Source organism: Gymnoscopelus microlampas, assembly GCF_963454915.1.
Source record: "Gymnoscopelus microlampas genome assembly, chromosome: 21".
NCBI classification, from domain to species: domain Eukaryota; kingdom Metazoa; phylum Chordata; class Actinopteri; order Myctophiformes; family Myctophidae; genus Gymnoscopelus; species Gymnoscopelus microlampas.
This window is the reverse complement of record NC_139958.1, coordinates 25,881,067-25,902,828: the sequence shown is the minus strand read 5'-3', so window position 1 is coordinate 25,902,828 and position 21,762 is coordinate 25,881,067. Positions and strand designations below refer to the sequence as shown.

General features: G+C 40.6%; 1 protein-coding gene across 5 annotated transcripts in view; it reads right to left on the bottom strand.

Annotated features, from left to right (window-relative positions):
* Positions 1-1,205: 1,205 nt before the first annotated feature.
* pnpla7a (patatin-like phospholipase domain containing 7a) overlaps positions 1,206-21,762 on the bottom strand; it is a 46,334-nt gene continuing 25,777 nt past the window's right edge. For 4 of the 5 annotated variants that reach the window (XM_084046892.1, XM_084046894.1, XM_084046893.1 and 1 more), the window contains 10 exons: positions 18,233-18,389; positions 17,573-17,689; positions 17,012-17,081; positions 15,132-15,248; positions 12,210-12,358; positions 11,620-11,772; positions 8,675-8,794; positions 7,817-7,901; positions 5,674-5,789; positions 1,206-3,412 (listed from right to left, as the gene is read on the bottom strand). In XM_084046892.1, coding sequence (XP_083903018.1) covers positions 3,275-3,412; positions 5,674-5,789; positions 7,817-7,901; positions 8,675-8,794; positions 11,620-11,772; positions 12,210-12,358; positions 15,132-15,248; positions 17,012-17,081; positions 17,573-17,689; positions 18,233-18,389 — 1,222 coding nt within the window. In that variant the 3' untranslated portion in view covers positions 1,206-3,274. The remainder of the gene's footprint in view (positions 3,413-5,673; positions 5,790-7,816; positions 7,902-8,674; positions 8,795-11,619; positions 11,773-12,209; positions 12,359-15,131; positions 15,249-17,011; positions 17,082-17,572; positions 17,690-18,232; positions 18,390-21,762) is intronic. The other variant, XM_084046895.1, reaches the window with a different exon arrangement.

Below are 21,762 nucleotides of genomic sequence, written 5' to 3'. Positions count from 1 at the left end.
CGGCATGTACTACAAATCAAACTACAGTAAGCTTACCCTTTTTTTCTTTTTTACTTCACTGTGCTCAAGTAGACACTCTTTTTCTTCCGAAAGAGTCCTCTCAACTGCTCCTTCAAAAGCCCATTAAAAACTGAATAGTTTTTGCTTGAACTTGTTTACAGTATAATTAGTTAATAGGCCTACTACATTATACTTTTTGTAAGGATCCGTTTGTTTTATATGCTGGTAAGGAGGGTCATGTATGGCTCCATCATTTTCAAAGTAAAACCACACACACAATGGAAAGGAAAATTCCCTGGCATTTACACTCTTTTCTATAATGGAAATATACCGAACCCCGACACCACTGTACCGAACCGTGAAGTTTGTGAACCATCACTCCCACAATACACAATGATCACACATTAACCTTACTGACAGTAAAAGTCTTCAAACACCACCACCTCAACTGGTACAATACACTGCAACACCTTCCATAAAGCCTCATTTATGCTTCAGCCATAGTGTTGTGCCACATGTCACTTGGACTGCTTTTCTTTTCCCTCTTCGATCGACACATCAAATTACATTTTAGCATCAATCATGCTAAACTCACACATTCTGCACCATAGCTCAACTTGCAAAAAATCCTCATGGGATCTCCATGTCGTCGCCCACAGGATTCATCCGTCAACATAAAGTAACTACAGGTACTATGACATCAATATTAGCAGTTAAGGCTGTCGCTTCGTACAATGCAGCCTGAGGCACACTGGCCCTCATTTATCAACGCGGTGCAGCCCGAATAATGAGCGTACGGCGAGATCACCGCACCTTTCGGCATTTATCAATATATCCTGACGTGGGCTTCATCCTACTTTACGCTGAGATCTCACGTCTGGTCGAGACCAGTTGTTGACGTTGGCTGCGCCCGTTTATTCCATTCTAGACCTGCGGAGCAGCATTGTCTGACGGTCTGACAGGCATCTGGACACATATATCCACTCCAAAATGTATATCTACACTAATAAATAATCCCTGTGAAAATATAACATTTTCACAGTTTCACAATTTAAACAAACTGCTTTAACAGTCATTCGGTTGCATTGGCTATTTTAAAATAGCAGATCTACAAGCTCAAAACGCGACGCGTTGTGAGCTTGTAGATCTGCTATTTTCAAAATATACAGCACTTCATGCGAGCGCATTTTCGGGACTCCCGCCGATCATTTCATGGACTACAAACTTACAGTAGCTTGTCCTATGTTATGGCGTTATGTCATAGAGAGTTATGAAGATTACAACCTGGCTGGGTTAAGGATATAAACCCGACGCTCCAATCTCTTATTAACGTGGCGGCACGGAATCACTGCAGCCTGGCCGAGTCTGACTGCTTTATTTTAGTGTAACTTGAACGCGCACTGCTCGGTATGGGGTAAATAAATTAATATACAAACATATTCCATTCATGCCGATGTGATTGTTATCATAATATGTCATTCATATAGGCTACAAGCCTAAGTGACAAAGATACCGCTGCGGATTACATGAAAAACACAGGCGGGCGCGTGTGTGTGAGTGTGTGAGAGAGAGAGAGGGGCGTGTGTGTGTGTGACGAGGCGATCGGGGGAAGCTATTTCTTATTGGCTTTTCATGTCTTTGGTCGTATTCTGGTTCGTCTTCATGTCGTAAAATCGGGGCGTTTTGAGAATATTTAAGGGCGTGTTATTTAAATGACGCTCGTTTTCAGACGTGAGATTTATCAAAGCCCCGACCTGATGTACGGTCGGATCAGCTGTTTAGGATCCTTTGATAAATGTGACTTCGACGTTGGTGCACGGCCGAATATATGGAAAAATATACGCCGGTTTATACGCTGCGTTGATAAATGAGGGCCAGTGTATCTAATGAAAAACAAGAGATTGTAATAAAAATATTATATTTGCATTGATAGGCTTAGTTGAGTGTGAGTATGTCAGTCTGTGATAAAGAGATGGGCAAGTTAATCAAGGCCATATAACAATTAGTACTCCGAGTCCAATTATGCATGTTACAATGTGCTGCTGTAGTGATTGTCCAGCTGTCTAGGATTGTGACTGTGCATAAATGCTATACCAACTGGGGCTTAGGTTGGATTTTGAATCCAAATACGATTCATCTTTCTTGTACATCATGCATGCAAGCATTAAAGTATATCATTTTAACTGAATGGTAAAGATAAACATACATATGTGGAAATGTTTTTTTTTTCTCTCCCCGATTTAGATTGAAAGAATGACATTTATCCAACAAAAAGTATCCAAAGTAGCCAATCTGTGCCACATACATGAGAACAATCCGATTTGAGTCTTGTTGATTGATTACGCAAATTGAGTATGTTAGAATGTGGTCCTGTGAATAATTGGCCAGCTGTCCTGGCACAGCTGCCTCTGCATGAATTCTTCAGAAAGATTTGGAATTCAGAGTTCACGAAGCAGATCTCCACTGTCTGCTGCTCAGTCTGTGTCCGATACATTCAAGCTAGAAAACAGATGGGGAAAATGATCTTTTACAACCCCAGAGGAAAACCAGGGCTTCATGCTGCATCTCTGACACATGGCGCATGACAACAGTGTGTCAATATCCATTACTGTAGGCTACTGTAATCTTGTAGGCCAGATGCTGAGGAATGAACTGTGAGTTTGTTTGTAGAGTTGTCTCTTCCCTGCATAATGAACCACCATAAACAAGTGTGCACATGATATTATAGTAGGACTACTTTGCACCCCATTTAGTCAAACCTTAACCTCTGCTGTCACCTACCCTTCATGTTACACCTCAATACGAAGACTGAAGTTACCAGGGTAAATCAATATGGATCATAGATAGCGTTCACCTGGCTATATCTTGTGAAGTCTATTGAATGGGAAATTACAATTAACAACTGAAGCACGTAACAGATACTCTTATACAGAGTGACTGAAAAAGGAAATGTATTGTGTACACCTAGTGTATGATGTATGGTAACACCCTATAGCCCTCCACTTCTGTCTCTCCCATGTATTCATGATTTGAATGCGTCGACAGGCAGCTGAACAGTTATAGACTAGGAATGCATTACAGGACTGACCCTGGCTGACTGTATTTTGCTGGAAGGCATTTACTTGTGTCAACTGGACAGCCTAAAGGGTGGGATAAAATGGTACATGAGATCGACTGGTGTGTCACGGGGAGAAACTGACAGGCTGAGCTGAGACAGCCCAATTCAGCAATCTTCAGTGGATTTAGTTTCAATCACAGGCTCAGAGGTGGATCTTCACTTGTTTTCATGGATTTCAGGTGAGGGAGAGGGCAACTGAGCATGAGGGGCACCAGAGGAGGTGAAGGGGTTGCTCCCATTGCTGTTACTGAGAGGAGGAATATCCTGCTCATGTCTCATCTCCAACTCTTCATCCTGAGTATGACAAGGCAACATTGAATAAGAGGAAAAAACAGAGTTGCAATGGCATTGGCAATGCAGAATGCAGAATACATTGTAGACAACTGATCTGATGGGGTGGTAAGGTTAACCGTTTTTGTGGTTAAAATACTGTATATATATATATATAATTGAGGTAATGCAGGATTTCCATTAAATGCATCAGTATTAAATAAAATGCTTAAATATAAAAAATATAATTATAAAAATAATTGGAGAATACGGATGGAAATTTGCATTATTTCTAAATCCGGTAAATTTACATTATATCATGTATGTATTGTTCATTAATATGTGATGCCCAGTCGAAATGAACAATAAATAAAGTATAAAGTAAAACAAAATACAACTTTTACTCATGTGTTTTCTAATGAAAGCACCATTTAACAAACTAGGAGATTATGTTTTCACCCCCTGACACACGGGTCTGTTGTCTGTCTGTGTGCACTGTGCAGCTACTCTCACAAACGACTAGACAGAATAGCATGCACTTGAATGCGCACCAGTAGGCCAAGGAAGACACTCCACACAACTATTTTCAAGTCAGCCTCAAGGTGGTGCTACATCAGGCTGCTTTATGTTTTGGCCTACAACTCTAGGATTGTAAGTCATACAATACTTTTTCCTTTTTATAAAGATTTCCCTGCATTCCTTGGATCATGACGCAACTCCCCATAAAGCCCCTGGCGATTTTTGCCTAAAATCGATTTTCTGCCATTTTGCATTTGTTTCTAAACACATGTTTTGCTACTACTCCTACAGGTTTTGTCCAAAACTCACACAAATCGGTACACATTATCTCTGGTGTCATGTGATCAACATGTATCATTCAGATGTCATATTCCATTAAAATTGGCAATGATTACATTCCAAAGTTTGCGGGAGGGGCCTGTTTTATAAAAAATGCCCCAAAGCATGAACGCAGCATTTGATCTACCTCAAATTTTAACACATTGAGGGGCCTCTAAACCAGTGGTTCCCAAACTTTAAAGCTCAAGACCGAAATGAGAAATTTGATGTCTCCTTGGGGTAACCGGAGGACTCGCCCCAAAACATGCTTGCCCCCATTTGTTTTCGAGGACCGCTCGCCCCCAGCGGTTCTTGTATTCTAGTTTCTATTATATTTGTTTTACTGAGGATAAGGTTAGAAATAAGTTAAGGGTTAGGCATAGTTTTACTAAGGTTACATTTAGGAATAAGGTTAGGTTTAGGCATAGTTTACTGAGGTTACGTTTAGGAATACCTGGTGGCGACCGTTCCGAGGTCGCCGGATTTGACCAGCGAGCGTTCTGATATTCCTCCCGGGACCCACACTAGTGAAAATAGCCGATCTATAAGCTCACAAAGTATTCTTTTCCCCCAAAACTTTGGGAGCAACCCATTTCTTACCAAAAAAAGGCCATATATAATTTCTGCCTATATAAGTTGCACCATATATCGTAGAGATCATATTCCTCCAGCTCTCTCGTGCTCAGACGCCTGCAACCCATGACTTATACACTCTGTGTGTGTGTGTGTGTGTGTGTGTGTGTGTGTGTGTGTGTGTGTGTGTGTGTGTGTGTGTGTGTGTGTGTGTGTGTGGATATACACACACAAAGATTTGAAAACAATATAACGTATTAATGAGAAGTGCTACCTTGAAGCTGAAAAATAATTGACCATTACAAGGGGCTGGTGTAAATGTGCCAACATGATTGCTGCAGTCATCTAACACAAAAAAGCTAATTGTCCTGTTGTGCCTTGCCAAACAACCTCACGCATTTCAATGAATGAAATCCTAATCTCATTTACAAAACTGTGGTCCCGTTTATCCCAAGGTTATTCGGTTGTTGTTGCAAGCTTTGCATCTCATCTCATTAACAAAGGGTCACGTTTTTGAACTAGCTGACGTTCCTCATTCATATTAAATCTTTTGTCAGAGCACTGTGGCTTGGACCCTTGCACTTCTACTATTGTTTGATAATAATGGAAGGAATTTAATTACTGTGTTGTACTTTTGTTCACACAGGTTATTCTGGATAAGCTTGTCAGCTACATGCCTACAGTACAATGTATACATTTACTTGAAATCACACTGCAACCTTTTATAAAAGATTCAATCAATTTAAACAGAACAATTAGAGGCCTGTGACTTCTCACCGCGTCCTAATCTGCCAATAGTGTCTGGAATGGTTAGTTAAGATCCTTAAGTTGTTTGAGTGCACCCTTAAGGCCCATTGAGTGAATATTCACCGCACCGTGTCAGCTGTCTCCTCTCCTTCAGTGTGCTCTCCATAGTGACTGTACTGCTCCATGTCGGACAAAGCGCTCTCCACTGCCTCCTCCTCATAGTCAGTATGGTAGTCTGACTCCTCTGATGGAGGGACAGGGTGGAGGACAGACAAGAGGAGTGGAACAGGGAGATGGTGATCAGTGAAGGGTGGAAGAGAGCAGGAGAGATGAGGAATGATGGCAGGTGTGCAGGTGGATGAGTGAGCGAGTGGGTCAAAGGGATGAGGGTGCAGAAAGCGGGAAGAAGCAGAACAGGGTGATGAGTGAGATATAAATAAGGGAGAAGGTAGAGAGAAGAATTGTGAGTGCAAGCACCCTGCTAAAAACTAACAAACACTGTAGATCCATATTATCCAGCTTTTAAATCCCAAACCCTGAAGTGGACTTAAAATGCAATTTGGCCATTGTGTTGATTTCCATCGACACAGAGTCTCATTCAAGTGATTGAAAAGATTGAAACACAATTCTACAATAGGTGGCAACTAAACATTGGCTCTAAATGTCATTTTAAAATTAAATTGTTTCCGGAGCCAGTTATATTTTGAGTTATATTTTGCGCAGGAATGAGATTTGCAAAGGCCTCTTACTTTCTATGAGCATGTGAATGTATCTCCATCAGCTTGTTTCAATCAGTGTCTGTCCATAATTGAAATTGGGATTTCAGCAATCAATTTACTTCTCTCTGTGTAACATTCATTTTACAATATAGTTGGACAATAGGAAAAAAAAGCCCATCTAACCAAAATAAACATATTTTATATACTGTACTGTAACTACGCATCCCGAACATCTAGAGTTCAGGCCGCTACGCACCCTCACACCTACGTCGTTATTAATGGTATTTAAATCATTAAATGAATATTTAAAATCGGTTACTTCAACTTTATTATGCAAGTATAAAGACAGTCAAATTCTATATACACACAGTGGCTGGTTGGTTAATAACGAATACATTATTTATTCTTCAACCAGGATTCATTGCAGGTAAGCCTTCAATACATGGCATGTTTTGCAAAAATATGAGCATATCACACCCATCCCAGCTATCCTAGTCAGACCTAGTCACAGAATATTTATATCCAGTACGATCGATTCCCTGACGGTTGCTAAACACGGAGGGTTTTACTGTGCTTCCGCACGAGAAAAATCGCGACCCACTGTGCAACTTCTTTTTAAAGCCACAAATAAGTAACATTTTTATTTATATGTTCCAATGTTCAATTCCAAAAAATACAATTAAATCAATTAAACATCAAGTAAAATGTAATGATGGGAACATATTACCTTTTTCCCACATCTCTGTAGACCAGTGGCTAATGGTTTTTGCAACACTGAACATTTCAATATGCATTCGCCTTCGTAAAGAGGGGTTTACTGTATGCACAGCAATACTATAACGTCCCTCTGTGTAGTTCTTACTTACACTGTCTGATCACGTACTACATTGACATTCTCAGTCACCAGACAAAGAGTTACTCTTCTGTATTTCCTTCCATAACGCACAAGCGTCACGGTCCTTGAATGTTCGCTTTCAAACTTTTTCCTACCCTATTTGCTGATGTCATTCCATAGATTGTCACTTTCCATATCTATATATATTTTCCAACCAACTAATCCACAGGATACTTGAAAGTACAAGGTGGAATGCCAATTCGACAACGTTTGTGTGTGTGTGTGTGTGTGTGTGTGTGTGTGCGCGCGCACACAAACGTGGGAGTAGAAATGGATCCAGGTAATTTAGTTCAATATAAATATTACCTATCCCAGCTATGAGACTAATGGCTAGTTGAACAGAAGGAAACAGCCAGCCATTGTAACAGTTACTTCCCTATTAAGATAGATAAGATAAACCTTTATTGATCCCCAGAGGGAAATTCGGGAACAAAGCGTAGCACATTGGGCACCCGGATATTAAAACTGGAGCCAATTCACATCAGTCTACTTAAATACAGTGAACCCATATTTGAACCCATATTATAACATATTTCACTATTTTGCGAATAGGGTGAGTCAGTGTGAAGGATCTAATGTCTATAAACAGTGTGTGTGTGTGTGTGTGTGTGTGTGTGTGTGTGTGTGTGTGCGCACGTGCGTATGTTGATCACTTACCATCCACCAAGGTAGGTTTGGCAGGCTCAATGCGGGACACAATCTCTGCAAGGTCAGTGAACGAAGCATTGGGACATGTAATCACCTGCACACGTACAAACATGATTAAGTATGGTGTGCAAAAATTACAGAGGCAGCATATACATCTGATGCTGCATCAAATGCCCCGCAAAACGTTAAACTCCAATCTGTAACATCATTTTATGCAGATGTTCCATAACAGACATTGTCTTATCTCCACTATCATTGTGTCGCTTTTGCAATTAGTGTCTTCATGTTCTCTCCCTCTCGCTCCTCTCATGTTCTTCCCTTCCTTTTCTCTGACTCCTAAATTGTTTGTGTGATTATGGGTGTTAATTTTCTCTTGATCATGGGTATTCATACTGTCTTCCAATGGTCTTTCTGTCCTCCCTATACTGCCCCCCTTCTCTTACTGTGGTGTTCTTCTGGAGTCAGACAGCAATTAAAAAGTATTTGTGTACTCAAAATCATTGGATTGTGTAGCAGTAGATCAATACATACAGCTTATAGCAAGGACCCTCAAAAAATATAATTGGATAATAAATCATAAGTAAATTTAAGTTCACCAACTTGCTCATATTGCATTATGGCTGGTATTAACACATTCACTGCCAGACTTATTTCTGGCTGGGTGCACCCACTGCCAGCGTTTTTTTTTCTCGCTTTTTCTAACCTTTTCAAGTAGTCACAGAATATTTATCTCCAGTATGATCGATCCCCTGATGGTTGCTAATCATGGAGGGTTTCACTGTGTTTCTGCTCTGCATCCTGTAATTCTGTGGCTTTGGTTTAATTTTCATTATCCTACACCACTCCCAACTCTCCTTTCATGCTTACGCTGTTGTTGCTTTGTGTTTTGTGGAATTCCTCTTGGTGTCTGTCCTTCAACATTTTCTCCACCACACCGTTGCGACTCCAGACATCAAACACAGTCTTGCCATGCTGGTAGCCCACTTCCTGGATCACACACACACAGATACACATGGCATGCTGGGTAAAACATAATTGTATATATACTTGGCTAACATAGACCACCAAGCTGATATGTCAACGCGTTTCACTGTTTTAACCAAGCAACCCTATGTAAATCAGCCACTGCTGAAAAGCATCCCAGCCCAAACATTAACGTAACTAATAATTGGGCCGTGCGAGTCGCGACCCGGAAATGATCGCTGCTGTCTGTGTAACATTACAAGCTCAGTTAAGTGACACAAATTGTGTGGATGTCACAAGTGTGTCTGAGAGGGGACTACGTCCATTCAGTAGGCATTGTCAGACAATTATGGCAGAGGGAAAAGCGGTTTGTATCCACCAAATAAACCACACAAAAGCCAATCAAAAGTACACTTCAACATCTTCATGAACATCATGCACATTCATAAAGGCAATACACTACAGTTTAACTTAAATACAACACTATGGTTTACTCCAGGACACGGTGTGTGCGTGCACGCACACACGTGCGTGCGTGTGTGTAAGTAATAGATTATTAAAAAGTTATAAAAAATTGATGGATGACAATTGATAAAATTTAAGTTTATTACCCACATAATCATCAATACATTATTTAATCTTCATCTTAAATTAATAATACTAATTAATCAATAATTAAGAATACTATATTTTAAAGAGTAAAAACATCCATTACTCATTACTCATTGTCCAATCGAAATTCATCTTGAATGAAAATATTTTTTGGGTGGGGAAAATACAATAAAACCTCTAATGTACGAATGCTCATGTGATCTACAGTATAGTGTTGCTCAAAACCGTGTTTTTTCATCAGACTATTATCGTACCATCACACTCTTTAATCCTTGATGTTGACATACTGCATCTCTGACCTATCCTTCAATACCCCTAGTTTATTCTGGAACCAGCAGGGTTGTTTTTTTTTAACCACAGATTATCTATCTCCCCCCGCAACAACTTAACAAGAATGACAAGTCATAATAAAGCCGCATGCGGCAGGCTTTTTTGGCCCCAATCTTGTCAACAACACAACATTTAACTATAAAGAAATGAAGATGACAAAAGACAGCTAATGGTTGTCAGGTGATGGACAATTAACACGTTGCAGAATGAATGAAAGATGCAATCAGAGTGATGCACAGCGAGCCACACAGTATAGGCAAAATAATAATAGTATTCAAATAGTAGCTTTAAGGCTACTAATCATTTATAGAGTTCTCAACGGGCCTGAAAATGAAGGCTCGCCCCTAACTGGGCCCGACTGGGCCGGCCCGGGGCTCGGCCCGAACCCGACTATTGCCATCATGTTAGGCCCAAAACCCGAAAAAAAAGAAAAGAAGATTTTCGATTTTTTGTTTTATTAAATATTTTTAATATTATTATTCTGTTCTGAATATATATTTATCTATTATGAAGATGGCACTGACGGCAGCGGACATTAACTTACACTGTGCTTACACTGTGCTGATTTAAATGAAGTTAAATCCTTATCTTGCTCACGCACCTCTGTGCAATGAGATGCATCGTCTGCATTTCTCTGCCTCTCTCGACCGAGTCTTTGTCTCCCCCCTCCCGACTGTTTGAGACCGACTCGAGACTGTTGTTAACCTATTAGCTTAAGTTTACACGCGTTGGGTGAACACTTTTATAATACTGAACTAAACGCGGGTGGATTACATTGTATTGTGAAAATCAGAAAGCACCGTTTCTGCCACTTGTGTAACTTAACAAAACACGACGGCATAGAGCACGCCGGTCAGTTATCGTAACTCACAAAAACACATTGAACAGCCTGTTATACCTTCAAATTAAAACCATCTGAAAACGTCAACAACGACACATGTGTAGTGTACTGCGTGTATGCACGTTCTCGCGCGTGGCTTGCTATATATGGAAAACTCGCTCCTGCGTTCTTCAATTGATTTCTGAACGAACCTGACCACTGAATGTACACTATTGTTGAAGGCTGGTGTACTGTAGACCGAAATTGCCGTGGGTTTTTGTATTAAAAGGGCCCTTGATATGGATGCATCATGCGGTAGGCAGTAGCCCTGAAACATGAATGTGAACCATGGCTACATATGCGGCAATGGATTACAAGAACGCTCGTCCCCAAACACACTCGCCCGGGTCTAATCCGGCGGCCTCTGTCCGCGAAATGAATGGGGGTGAGTGTGTTTTGGGGCGAGTGTTCTGTTTACCTTGCCCAGAATCGCTTTTTTTTACTCTCTCTCACATGGTTAATACATTTGATTTTGGGATGTACAATACATGAAAATTACGGGATTAATAACGCAACTTGCGTCGAGAACTAATGGAGAGTGGACATTACCGCGTTTGGCTAAAAACAGTTAGTAACATCATACAAGCATACAAGCTAACTATTAGCCAAATTCGGCTAGCGCTCAGACGAATCCACTGAGAGAGGCGTGTCTAGTCCCATAGCTTGGGAGGACGAGGGCGCCCGTTCAGAGTATGGGAAAGTATCCCATTGGCTTAAACGACAGCCAATCACGCAAAAAAAGTGTCGCAAACATGAATACATGTCGGAAATCTGTCGGGTCAGAGTCAGACTGAATATAGAGCCGCTATGCTTTTCAGCATGCGGCTAAAAACCATAAGCTCCCACAATATTAGTGTTGTGTCCTTGGGACCTAAATCCAGGGCCCTCATTATTAGCTCCAATTGTGCGGAGTGAATACTTTCCAGACTTTATATTTTGGTCAGTGTACCATGTATCATTGTAATACTATGAGCGACACACACACACACAGACCCAATCCACCAGGCAACCATTATGTGTGACTTACAGCGATCTCATCGAACTTGCCGAACTCCAGAGTACGGTATCTGTCGATGGGAGGTCTGATGTATTCGCAGTAGTCGCTGTTCTTTACCGACTCCAATTGCCTGACACAGCACACATAGGCCAGCCGTGTCTGTATCTCTGCCATGTTCAGCACCTATAGATACACAGACCAAACCACCATTGAAATAGATCTCAGCTAATAGCTATTTAGACCACTTCATCCAAACATTATCATGTTACTAGGAGACAAACTAAAGCCCTTGGGACATCTGATCAGATGTTGGTTGCTTAATATTATCTTCTAATTAGCATAGGCTAATAGCATTAGCTATCAATCAGTTTAGCGTCACATTAGCTAAGGATGGTATAGGGGATGGGGAGCGAGAAGCCCAAAAGAGAATTTCTCCCATTATCATTTTTCTCACCCATATAACTACTGTACATTATTGCTAAGCCAAAGATTGGAAAAATGTTGCAGTAATCTAACAAAGCATATATATATACACAGTCAAAGCATGTACTGTATGATATACGCACACCATATTCCACCAATATTCATGCAATAACATTTTCACAAATCCCACTCTTTACCTTTACTTTCTCAGCCAGGGGGTTGAGTCGTTTCCATAGCAGCCACCATCCCGAGAGTGAGTCACCATAATTGGTCAGGTTGGTTTCATCCTGGCTGCCCACATCAATAGCGATCACCACCTTCGCTCCCATGGAGCGTGCCACATCAGCTGGATGCAAAACATGACGATTGAGCAACTTTTATTAATTTATTTTTGAGGCATGGCTAGACAGGAGGCTAGCAATCTAAAAGACGGTCAGGGTGTGTGTGTGTGTGTGTGTGTGTGTGTGTGTGTGTGTGTGTGTGTGTGTGTGTGTGTGTGTGTGTGTGTGTGTGTGTGTGTGTGTGTGTGTGTGTGTGTGTGCAAAGCTAATCTAGCTGACCAATGTATTGGCACTGTTTTATACTTTTTTGAAATATTGAACGGATCAGGCTAGAACCTTGCACTGATTTGGAGTTATATTTAATAGATGACTGAGGTCACAGATTGTCTACATGAAATCTGAGATCCACATTGGCGCCACAATGTTGCTATGTGGATCCCCAGATCTACATAATTACATTTTGTATCTCTCCACTAGTTTCTTATGCATGACAAGAGGGATCAAGAGACTAAGGGGATAGTGTGTGACAAGGCTTCAAAGCCCTGGTGGACTGTACCGTAGGAGTGTAGGCAAACGGTTATCTTTGAACTTTGAGTCAGCACAAAGCCTCAAACTGCAGTAATGTCATGAACGCCATGCTCATATACTGCTGCAGTAAATATAAACATCAGTTGCAATTTTACTTAATATTAAACATTCAACCGTAACAATGTAAAAAATTATTGAATAAATTAAGCATTTAAGGAAAATAAAATAAGCATGCATGATGTTGGGAATTATATTTTGGTGACAAATGTAATCACGAAGTGTGACTTACAGTATAAAATCATCTTTTTTCTGACAGTACAGCCAATTTGCTTTTTCAAAATGAAACATTCTTATCAAATCTTTCATATCTTTATTACCCATCTGCTCTTTTGTACTCCTTCTCATAGTATTAATACAGTATATGTGGAAATGTGATTATGACGTTTAATGCTGGAACATCCAATAATCCACTACACAACCAAGAATGCAATCAGAACTACACCTGCTGTGCTGAGAATTACCATTAACCCACAGCAATTGTAGCTGTGCCTTAGAAAAATAAGGCTATGGTTGCCCACACAGTAAACACATCAAAGCCTGTATCATAGAACTTCAGCCATGCTCACCTATTTTACGACCAATTGGCTGTCATCACATCCCAAAACCTTTTTCCTGCAACTGCCATTCAGATGACACCCAGCATTACCGTGACAAGAATGAGTTCAGCCTCTTTGAAAGCCTCCTCTCCATGACAAGTGACAACACCACTGTCTGCCCAGGCTGCAGGAAAAGACTCTTATGTGCTGCCTGCTAGACAACCAAATCAAACCCTTCCTCTCCAGGGAATTTGGCACACAAGGATACGAAGGGAGCTGCCCCCGGAGCCCACATACCTCTCGACAATGATCTACCCACCTACAGCAACAGAGTCTCTCCCCAGCTACCATCACAACCTGAGAAATCATCTCCACACCCTCTGCCATATCCCCTAAATCCACCCTCTAATTGCACTTTATGATTATATCTTTAACAAAAACAAGCATTATTTTGTTTGTCTGAGTCTTATTCAATGTACCACTGTACATATTGAGCCACAGCGCATGTAGATCCATATCTATCCGTATTCTTACTATGTAGCTTGCTGTACACATAGCCTCACATCATATCCACTCTTGATCTTCTGCACAGATCATAGGCCCATACTACTGGTGATAGATTGTACATGATACGTATGCCTATATGCATGTCTATTACATTATTCTTATCCCTATATTTATATCTGAAAACCATTGTTTCATGCCTACTGCAGTCCTTTCCCTCAGGATCAATACAAGTTCTATCAATAAAGGTCCATCTATTAATGTATCATTTACTGTTAAATGTTAAACAGTGTGTCAAATTGTCGACCCGATTGGTAAGGGTGCATACCACAGTGACGCAAAATGCCTTCTTTAGTGTGTCCACAGTTCGACTCCTGGCTGGCAAAACCGTAAACAAAGCATATACTATATGACATCAGTGTATATGCGCATAAAAAGGGACACAGGTAGACAGACAGATACAGAGATCTCCATATATGGGTACAAAAGGGACACAGACGAAGACGGGTACAACAGGGACTCTGACAAACCCTCGCCACTATGACATCAGCGGGATTGGTGGTGCAACGTAGGTGTGAGGGCCGTGTTAACAGTCCCAACTCTGGAGAGGGCTTAATAGCGGACCAAACTCTAGATGTGAGGGCCGTGTAGCGTTGCAAACCTCTAGTAAAAAATAATTTGCAAATGTTGTTCACTATATTTGTTTTGTCCCTCTGTGGTATAACTTTTCCCATTTCATTACTATTAGTTGCTTGTAATGTCAGTGGTCTAGGAATTTAACATTACTATTAATGTCCAATCAAACTCATTTAACAAGGTTAATTGAAAGGGAAACAAAGTAAAATGTAAAGTAAAATGTAAAGAACTTAAGTCAAATGTAAGGAACACAAGGTCAAATATTTTCTGCTTTAATGCAGACACCCCTTACGCAAATCAAAATCGGTACTTAATCAAAGCATAGCACATTTCACATCACTATAACCGGATATGATATTAAACAGTAGACATACACTGTTTTCATTTAACAGCTGTCAACTTTGAACACACCTTGATCTCCATGATTTGTGTTCTTGGCTGATGTTAATTTTACACTCTGTTTAAGGTCAACTTAAACTAGAATCAACAAATGATCAAATAACAGCAACAAAATCCATGGAAAATGTAGACAAAATAGCAGATAACCATTGCAATACAACTAATAATAAGAAACCTGGCAAGTTGTTGATGTAGCCTCCATCCATCAGCAGGTGTCCATCTTTAGGGTCACAGAGCGGAGGAAGATACCCAGACAGAGACATGCTGGCACGCACATACCTCCACAGAGAACCTGTGACAGAAACATTCACCTTTCACATCCATCAAGTACTTTGGAATTGAAAGAGAAGAATCAATCAATCATTTCTATTTTCACATCTTGTGTACTGGTACATAAGAGTACAATTCTTCAGTTGGGGTTTCTTAACAGTAACACAGCCTTGTAGCAGCAATAGTAAAACAACAACAGAGAATTAATAAAGAAGAATAGCAGTAGGGGGGGTATTTATTTGTACATAAGCCAAAGCCACTTGCCATGTGGCAGCACATGAAGCAGACCCGTGGTTGGGGTGGCTAGGGGCAATGATAAGCCTGTGGACTTTCCTGACACAACATCTATGGTATTATGTCCTGGCTGGAGGGAAGCTCACATCCACTGATGTGCTGGGTGCTGATGAACACTACAGTGTTGATGAACACTGGTGCAAAGCTTTGTGATTAAGGAAAGTGAAAGGTCCTTCAGCGATGCAACCAGTCAAGATGCTCTCAGTGGTGCTTCTGTAGCAATGCCACAGGACTTTGGGCCCTATTCTGAACTTCAGAGGAGAAAGAGGCATTGCTGTGCCCTCCTGGTGGTGTGTACGATAATACTGTATTTATGTATGTAATTGAGTCACACGTAATACACAGAAACTATCATTGCTGCTGAGCAGAAACCTCTTATCTCCATATTCTCACTTTTTGTGTTTTTTCGTAAATTAACGCCCTACTTGATCATACTACAGCGTCACACAAAAACATAAAAAGTAACACATCCACAAGCTCGAAACGCGGCGCGAAGTGACATGTTTTGAGCTTGTATATCTGCTACTTTTGCCTTTTTTGAATTGGACATAATGAGGTTTCTATCCGACAGAGACAATATATACAATGTATTTAGTTCTGTTCAAAATCGAGGTGCTTTTACTGCTAAAGTCTACAAATGGTTTCAGATAAAATGATTAATTGAAAAAGAGGAAATGTGTACAAGGAATTATTTATTATTTATTTATGAAAACGACAGGAAAAATAGAAATGAAAACGACATGCGATATGAGGAGGCATAGTAGAAGTAGTCTAGAGCAGTTCTTCAACCAGGGTGCACGGCCCCGGAACTGCAGCGGACGCGCACCAAAGGACATGAAATTCTCAAGCTGCATTGCGGGTGTGTGTGGTAATTGGAAAAGGTTGAGAATCATTGTTCTTGAGGCTAATGGAGATGGTTAACAACGATAAAAACGTTTTTGTACCCAGTGGTGGAAAAAGTACTCACATTTTTTACTTAAGTAAAAGTATCAATACTGCAATATAGAAATACTGTTACAAGTACATTTCCGGAATTAAACATTTACTTGAGTAAAAGTACAAAAGTATTGGCACCAAAATGTACTTTAAGTATCAAAAGCAGAAAGTACTCATTACGCAGAATGTCCCATTTCACAAGTTTTCAAATGTATAAAATGTATTAAATCTTTTCAAAATAGCAGATCTACACACTCACAATGCCTCGCATCGTGACGCATTGTGAGCTTGTAGATCAGTGTTTTCAAATGGCTGAAATGTATATGGGGTGAAGTGGGTAATGTATCTTTTGTAATGATAATCAAAATCTACAAACTAACTAGTAACTAGTTTTCAAATAATTGTAGTGGAGTAAAAGTATAATATTTGCCTCTGAGATGTAGTGGACTTGAAGTACTGAAAATTGGAAATACTCCAGTAAAGTAAAAAATACCTCAAAATTGTACTTAAGTGAGTAAATGTACTTAGTTACTTTACACCACTGCTTGTACCTACCATCTGTGTGTACTCTCATGGCAGATGCAGTGATGTCAGTGGTGATGTTGAAATACGGGATCCAGAGGTCCTGCATGCAAAACAAGTTACAACAATATAACTAATTTCCTTACTGCTGCTGAACAGAGAGATTTACGAAGTCATATGCCAACACTGAGATGATGGCAGCCTAAATGTTAAGAGAGCTAGGCTTGTGGAGTAGCATGAATATCTTAACCATCTTAAAAAGGTCAGGCAGGGAAAAGGAACGAGTGAATGAGTAATGCTTTCTTCTGTTCGAGGTGATTTTAAGCAAGACACTTGAATGACACTTGCCAAGAGTAGAAGACAGTTACTTTACTGGATAGCTTCCATGTGTAAATATCTTTAACTAGACAAATGTGATGCAGGCATTTTGAACACTAACCTGCCGACCTACTAAAATGTGAATCGTTTTCTATTGTTCTAAAAGTCAGTTTAGATTCAAATAATATAACTTATTTTAACTTCATATTATGTCCTAGTATTCGTTTGATTATTCTATTAATTGTTTAGTTGCAGCCCTATCCCACTCTTGCCCACCTCTATCTGTTTGTTCTTGAAGACATTGCTGATGCTGGAGTTGAAGGCAGCGCCGGAGAACATGGAGGTGACTGGGTAGGTCAAGTCTAGAACCTTCTTAAACACTGAAGTCATCTCCTGCAGCAAAATTAGTTCACAGTAAGGTCAGTAACAACAGAAAATGTGACTTGCACTCACGTGCACACCTGTTATGCTTAGCAGATCTACAAGTTCAGATTGTATAAATTAGGGGGAGTTTTTCCTCCAAAAGTGAAAGTACTCATTATGCAGAATGTCCCATTTCAAGTTTTCAAAAATGTATAAAAATCTTTTGAAAATAAGCTGAAAATAAGCTGAAAATAAGCTCACAACGTGCCGCAACACGTGAGCTTGTAGATGTTTAGTAATAAAAATCTAAATCTACAAAGTACGTTTTCAAATAATTGTAGTGGAGTAAAAGTACAATAATTTCCTCAGAGATGTAGTGGGGTAGAAGTAAAATTATTGAACATTGGAAATACTCCACTAAAGTTAAAAAAAATACCTCAAAATTGTACATAAGTACAGTACTTGAGAAAATGTACTTAGTTACTTTTACGCCACTGCCATTGGGTAACGATCATGTGCAATGAGATACATGGTGACGGTACAGCTACTACTGGATGATGCATGGGATCTCACCATGGCCCACTCTCTGGCCCTCATCCTCATGCGACTGTGATTCCGGTCCTCTGCGTATAGTGCCCCCATCAGGGAGCCGATGGAAGTGCCGCCAATGAGGTCGACAGGGATGCCCGCTTCACAGAGTGCACGCAGTACGCCCACCTGAGAACAGCCCCTGGGGAAGAGGGAGAGTGAACGGAGATAGTAGGAGAACGACATGCACAGAAAAGGGAACTGTTTTAGTGCCGACTATTTTGCAGTCGGCACACATCATGCACAGACCGTCACAACCAGACACAGCCATACTCAGACAGTAGCAGGATCATTAACCCATTAAGGCGGGGAAAGCATCTCGGTGTCATTTTAGATTTGGGCTAAAAAAGCATTAGCTTATACTTTGGCTATTCACAAATAGCAGATATACAAGCTCATAGCGCTTGTAGATCTGCTATTTTTGAAAAATCGTGACATTTTGTGCAAATCTTTGAATATAATATTCTTAAAGCATTGTTTAACTCAAATCCTTGCTTCTGGGGGTCTCTGGAACAAAATATTTTAAGATGGGGGTCCACAGGCAAATATAATTTTGGGGGTCCATGACATGAAAAGGTTTGAAAAAGGAATCGTAGAATTTGTAGAATCGGCCAAAAGTCTTAATGGGTTAAGGTCAGAGGAATGTGAATTGTGACAACGACCTGATATTCATCATCATGACAGCGGATGTCTGTGTGTAATTTGCAAAATCATTAGGGAGCCATCTGACATTAGTGATTGGGAAATTCCTGTAGCGTGGAATTGGAGTACATTCCGAATGGGATGCAAATGTCAGAAGTCGAATTATAAAACTGAGGGTGCGACACACTCGACTTGTGTGCTTTCATTATAATTTTTAATTAATTGTATTAAAAAGAAAGGAGATTTGTATTGCACCACTTTCAGATTCCTCCATTTCCATCTATTGCTGCTATTGCTTTAGATGTCATTCATCTACTCTTTGCCTCTTGCATGAAAAAAAAAAAAAGTCAACACAATTGTAATTGCATGAAAGAAATGAGACAAGCCACTAAAAAACAATCAACCAACCTTGACGCACCTTGAATACAAAACAAAGAGAAGACAGACAAAAGGAGAAGAGGTGAAACAAATGAATAATTCAGAACTGGTAGGAAAGGAAACCTCACAACACACTGTTTGGATGATTGAAAATAAATGACTCTTTCCTCCTTATTTATTTTGGATACAGTTCCAGCTCATTAATGAGACCTAAACCACTTTTACACAGAGATCGTGCAACATTGGCATGAGTAACGCCGGCTTTGCCTCTCTACACAGTAACCCCCCAGAGGTGACATAAACAGAATCAGCGTTTCACTGCAGTCGTCAGTAGATTCGCATTTAGTTTAACAAAATGCAGACACAAAGACCACAGTCACAGAAGCTCTGGTACAGAAGTATTTCCTTCACCGAGCGACATAAAGGCTGTTTTTCCAAATGCTAAAATTGTATATCCCACTCAGTTGTTGTCAAAGCTCATTGACTGCCACTGACGAGTACATTCGTCAGTTGGCCCGAGGTCCACACTGCCAAATGACAAATTGACGAGTGTGTTTTCAATGGTTTACGCTAGAGGGCGCTGTTCACCAACCTATGAGTGATCCTATGACTTATGGAGAACAGTGGACCCGGAAATAATGTGATCACGACAAACCCAGCCCTGTCCGATCTAATGTTAAAGGATTTAGATAAATATATTTTTCTCTGCTTTCTGTTGCATTTTGGAGAAAACAAGCCACATTCAATTGCCCACAACTATGGAATGGAATATCACAGCTGCCTGATGATGTCATACTTGAATTGAGGTCATTAAAAAAAATAAAAGCTCATTTACTTCCCGTTTACTTCTTGAGGGAAATCGCTTTATCTCCGTTCCTCTTGCTTTATGGCAAAAACAAGCTTCATTGAAATGGCCGCAGCTCTGCCATGGATTACGACGAGCGGATTATATATATTTTTGATCCCACGATTTTGTAACCCCATTTTTTACACCCAGTGCCAATTGTCTATTGTCTGGGCACCCACTCCCTCTGCCAACCTAGGGAGGCCAGGGCCGAGCTCATGCCTCCTTCAATGCATGAGAGCCAACTGACCTTCTTGTCACCTGACAGGGGAGAGTTTCCCCGGTAGGACGTAGCGTGTGGAAGGAACACAGTTCCTTTCCCCTCCATCAGGCGATACTGCCGCCAGGGGGAGGCAGTATTGTGACCAGGATTACTGCATGTTTTTGTGAGGGTACCTACCCTAGGAGACATGGGGAGAACATGCAAACTCCACACAGAAAGGCCCTTTCGCCAACCCCACCTAGGGTATGGGCACTGATGACGCGGAGGAGAGGACATGCCCCCAGCGCCCACAGCGTCCCCTGCGGGAATCGAACCCAGGACCTTTTATCTGTGAGGCGACTGCGCCACCGCGCCCCACGACAAGCGGATTATATATTTTTTCCTATACCACGACAGCCCCATGTGTGTAATGAGCCAATCTCCACGGAGACGGCGGTCACAGAGAATATTCCATGAATTTTCAAAGGTACAGTAAAATTGCTTGTTTTGCTGGCAAGGGGACGCAAAACAATGTTTTAAATCTGGAAGTCAATGTGTTAAAGAGTTAATAATTAAGTCTCAAAATCTGTAACATAATAACAATCTCACTCTCATCTTTCTTTCTCTCTCTTGCTCCATTTAGACTTTTGAGAACCACTGCTTTGGGGCAATTGATTTAAATCTGTTATTGCCTTTAATTAACTTGCGTCTCACTGATTCTGATTTAAACAAGAAATGACAATGTCATAATATACCAGCTTGCGGGAGGGTTTTTCTGCCCCAATCTGCAGCACAAAATGTAAAAGTTGTCTTTGAAATAAAATCTCAGCCATTCCAATGGGGGGGGGGGTGAGAGAGAGAGAGAGAGAGAGAGAGAGAGTTGCCTCCTTAACATTCCATTGAAGCAGGTCTTTTGTTTGCACAGCTGAGACCACTTGAAGTAAAAAAAAAAAGCAGAAATAAATATAGATAAGAGGGTGTAAACAGGTAGCAATGAACTGTACAGGGTACCAAAAACCAAAGGAGAATTTAGGGTCTTGCTTGGCCCTCTGCAATTTCAATCCCCCAGGATTTGCAATGTGTGTGAGCTACAGGTGTAAGTCTAAATGTAGTCAAAGTGTATGTGAACAATCTATCCCCAGTAGTATGGGGGAATGTGTGAGATAGAAGTCCAAGCTGAGATGCTGATGTACATCTCTCTTTGAAAATGAAATACAGTATGGGCAGGAGTTATACATTCGTTTAACAGTGGAAACAGCCATCAAGTTGGTGAATATAATAAATTCCTGTTTATGGGAACTGACTGTACATGATTGCAAAAAAGCAAGGAAGCAGTGACAAGACTATTGCACTCAAGTAGAATTTAAGATACATTTTTCTTTCAATTTCTAACAGGGGTGTACTGCTACTTTTAGTGGGGGAGCGCATGTATATTGCGTCATGATGCGA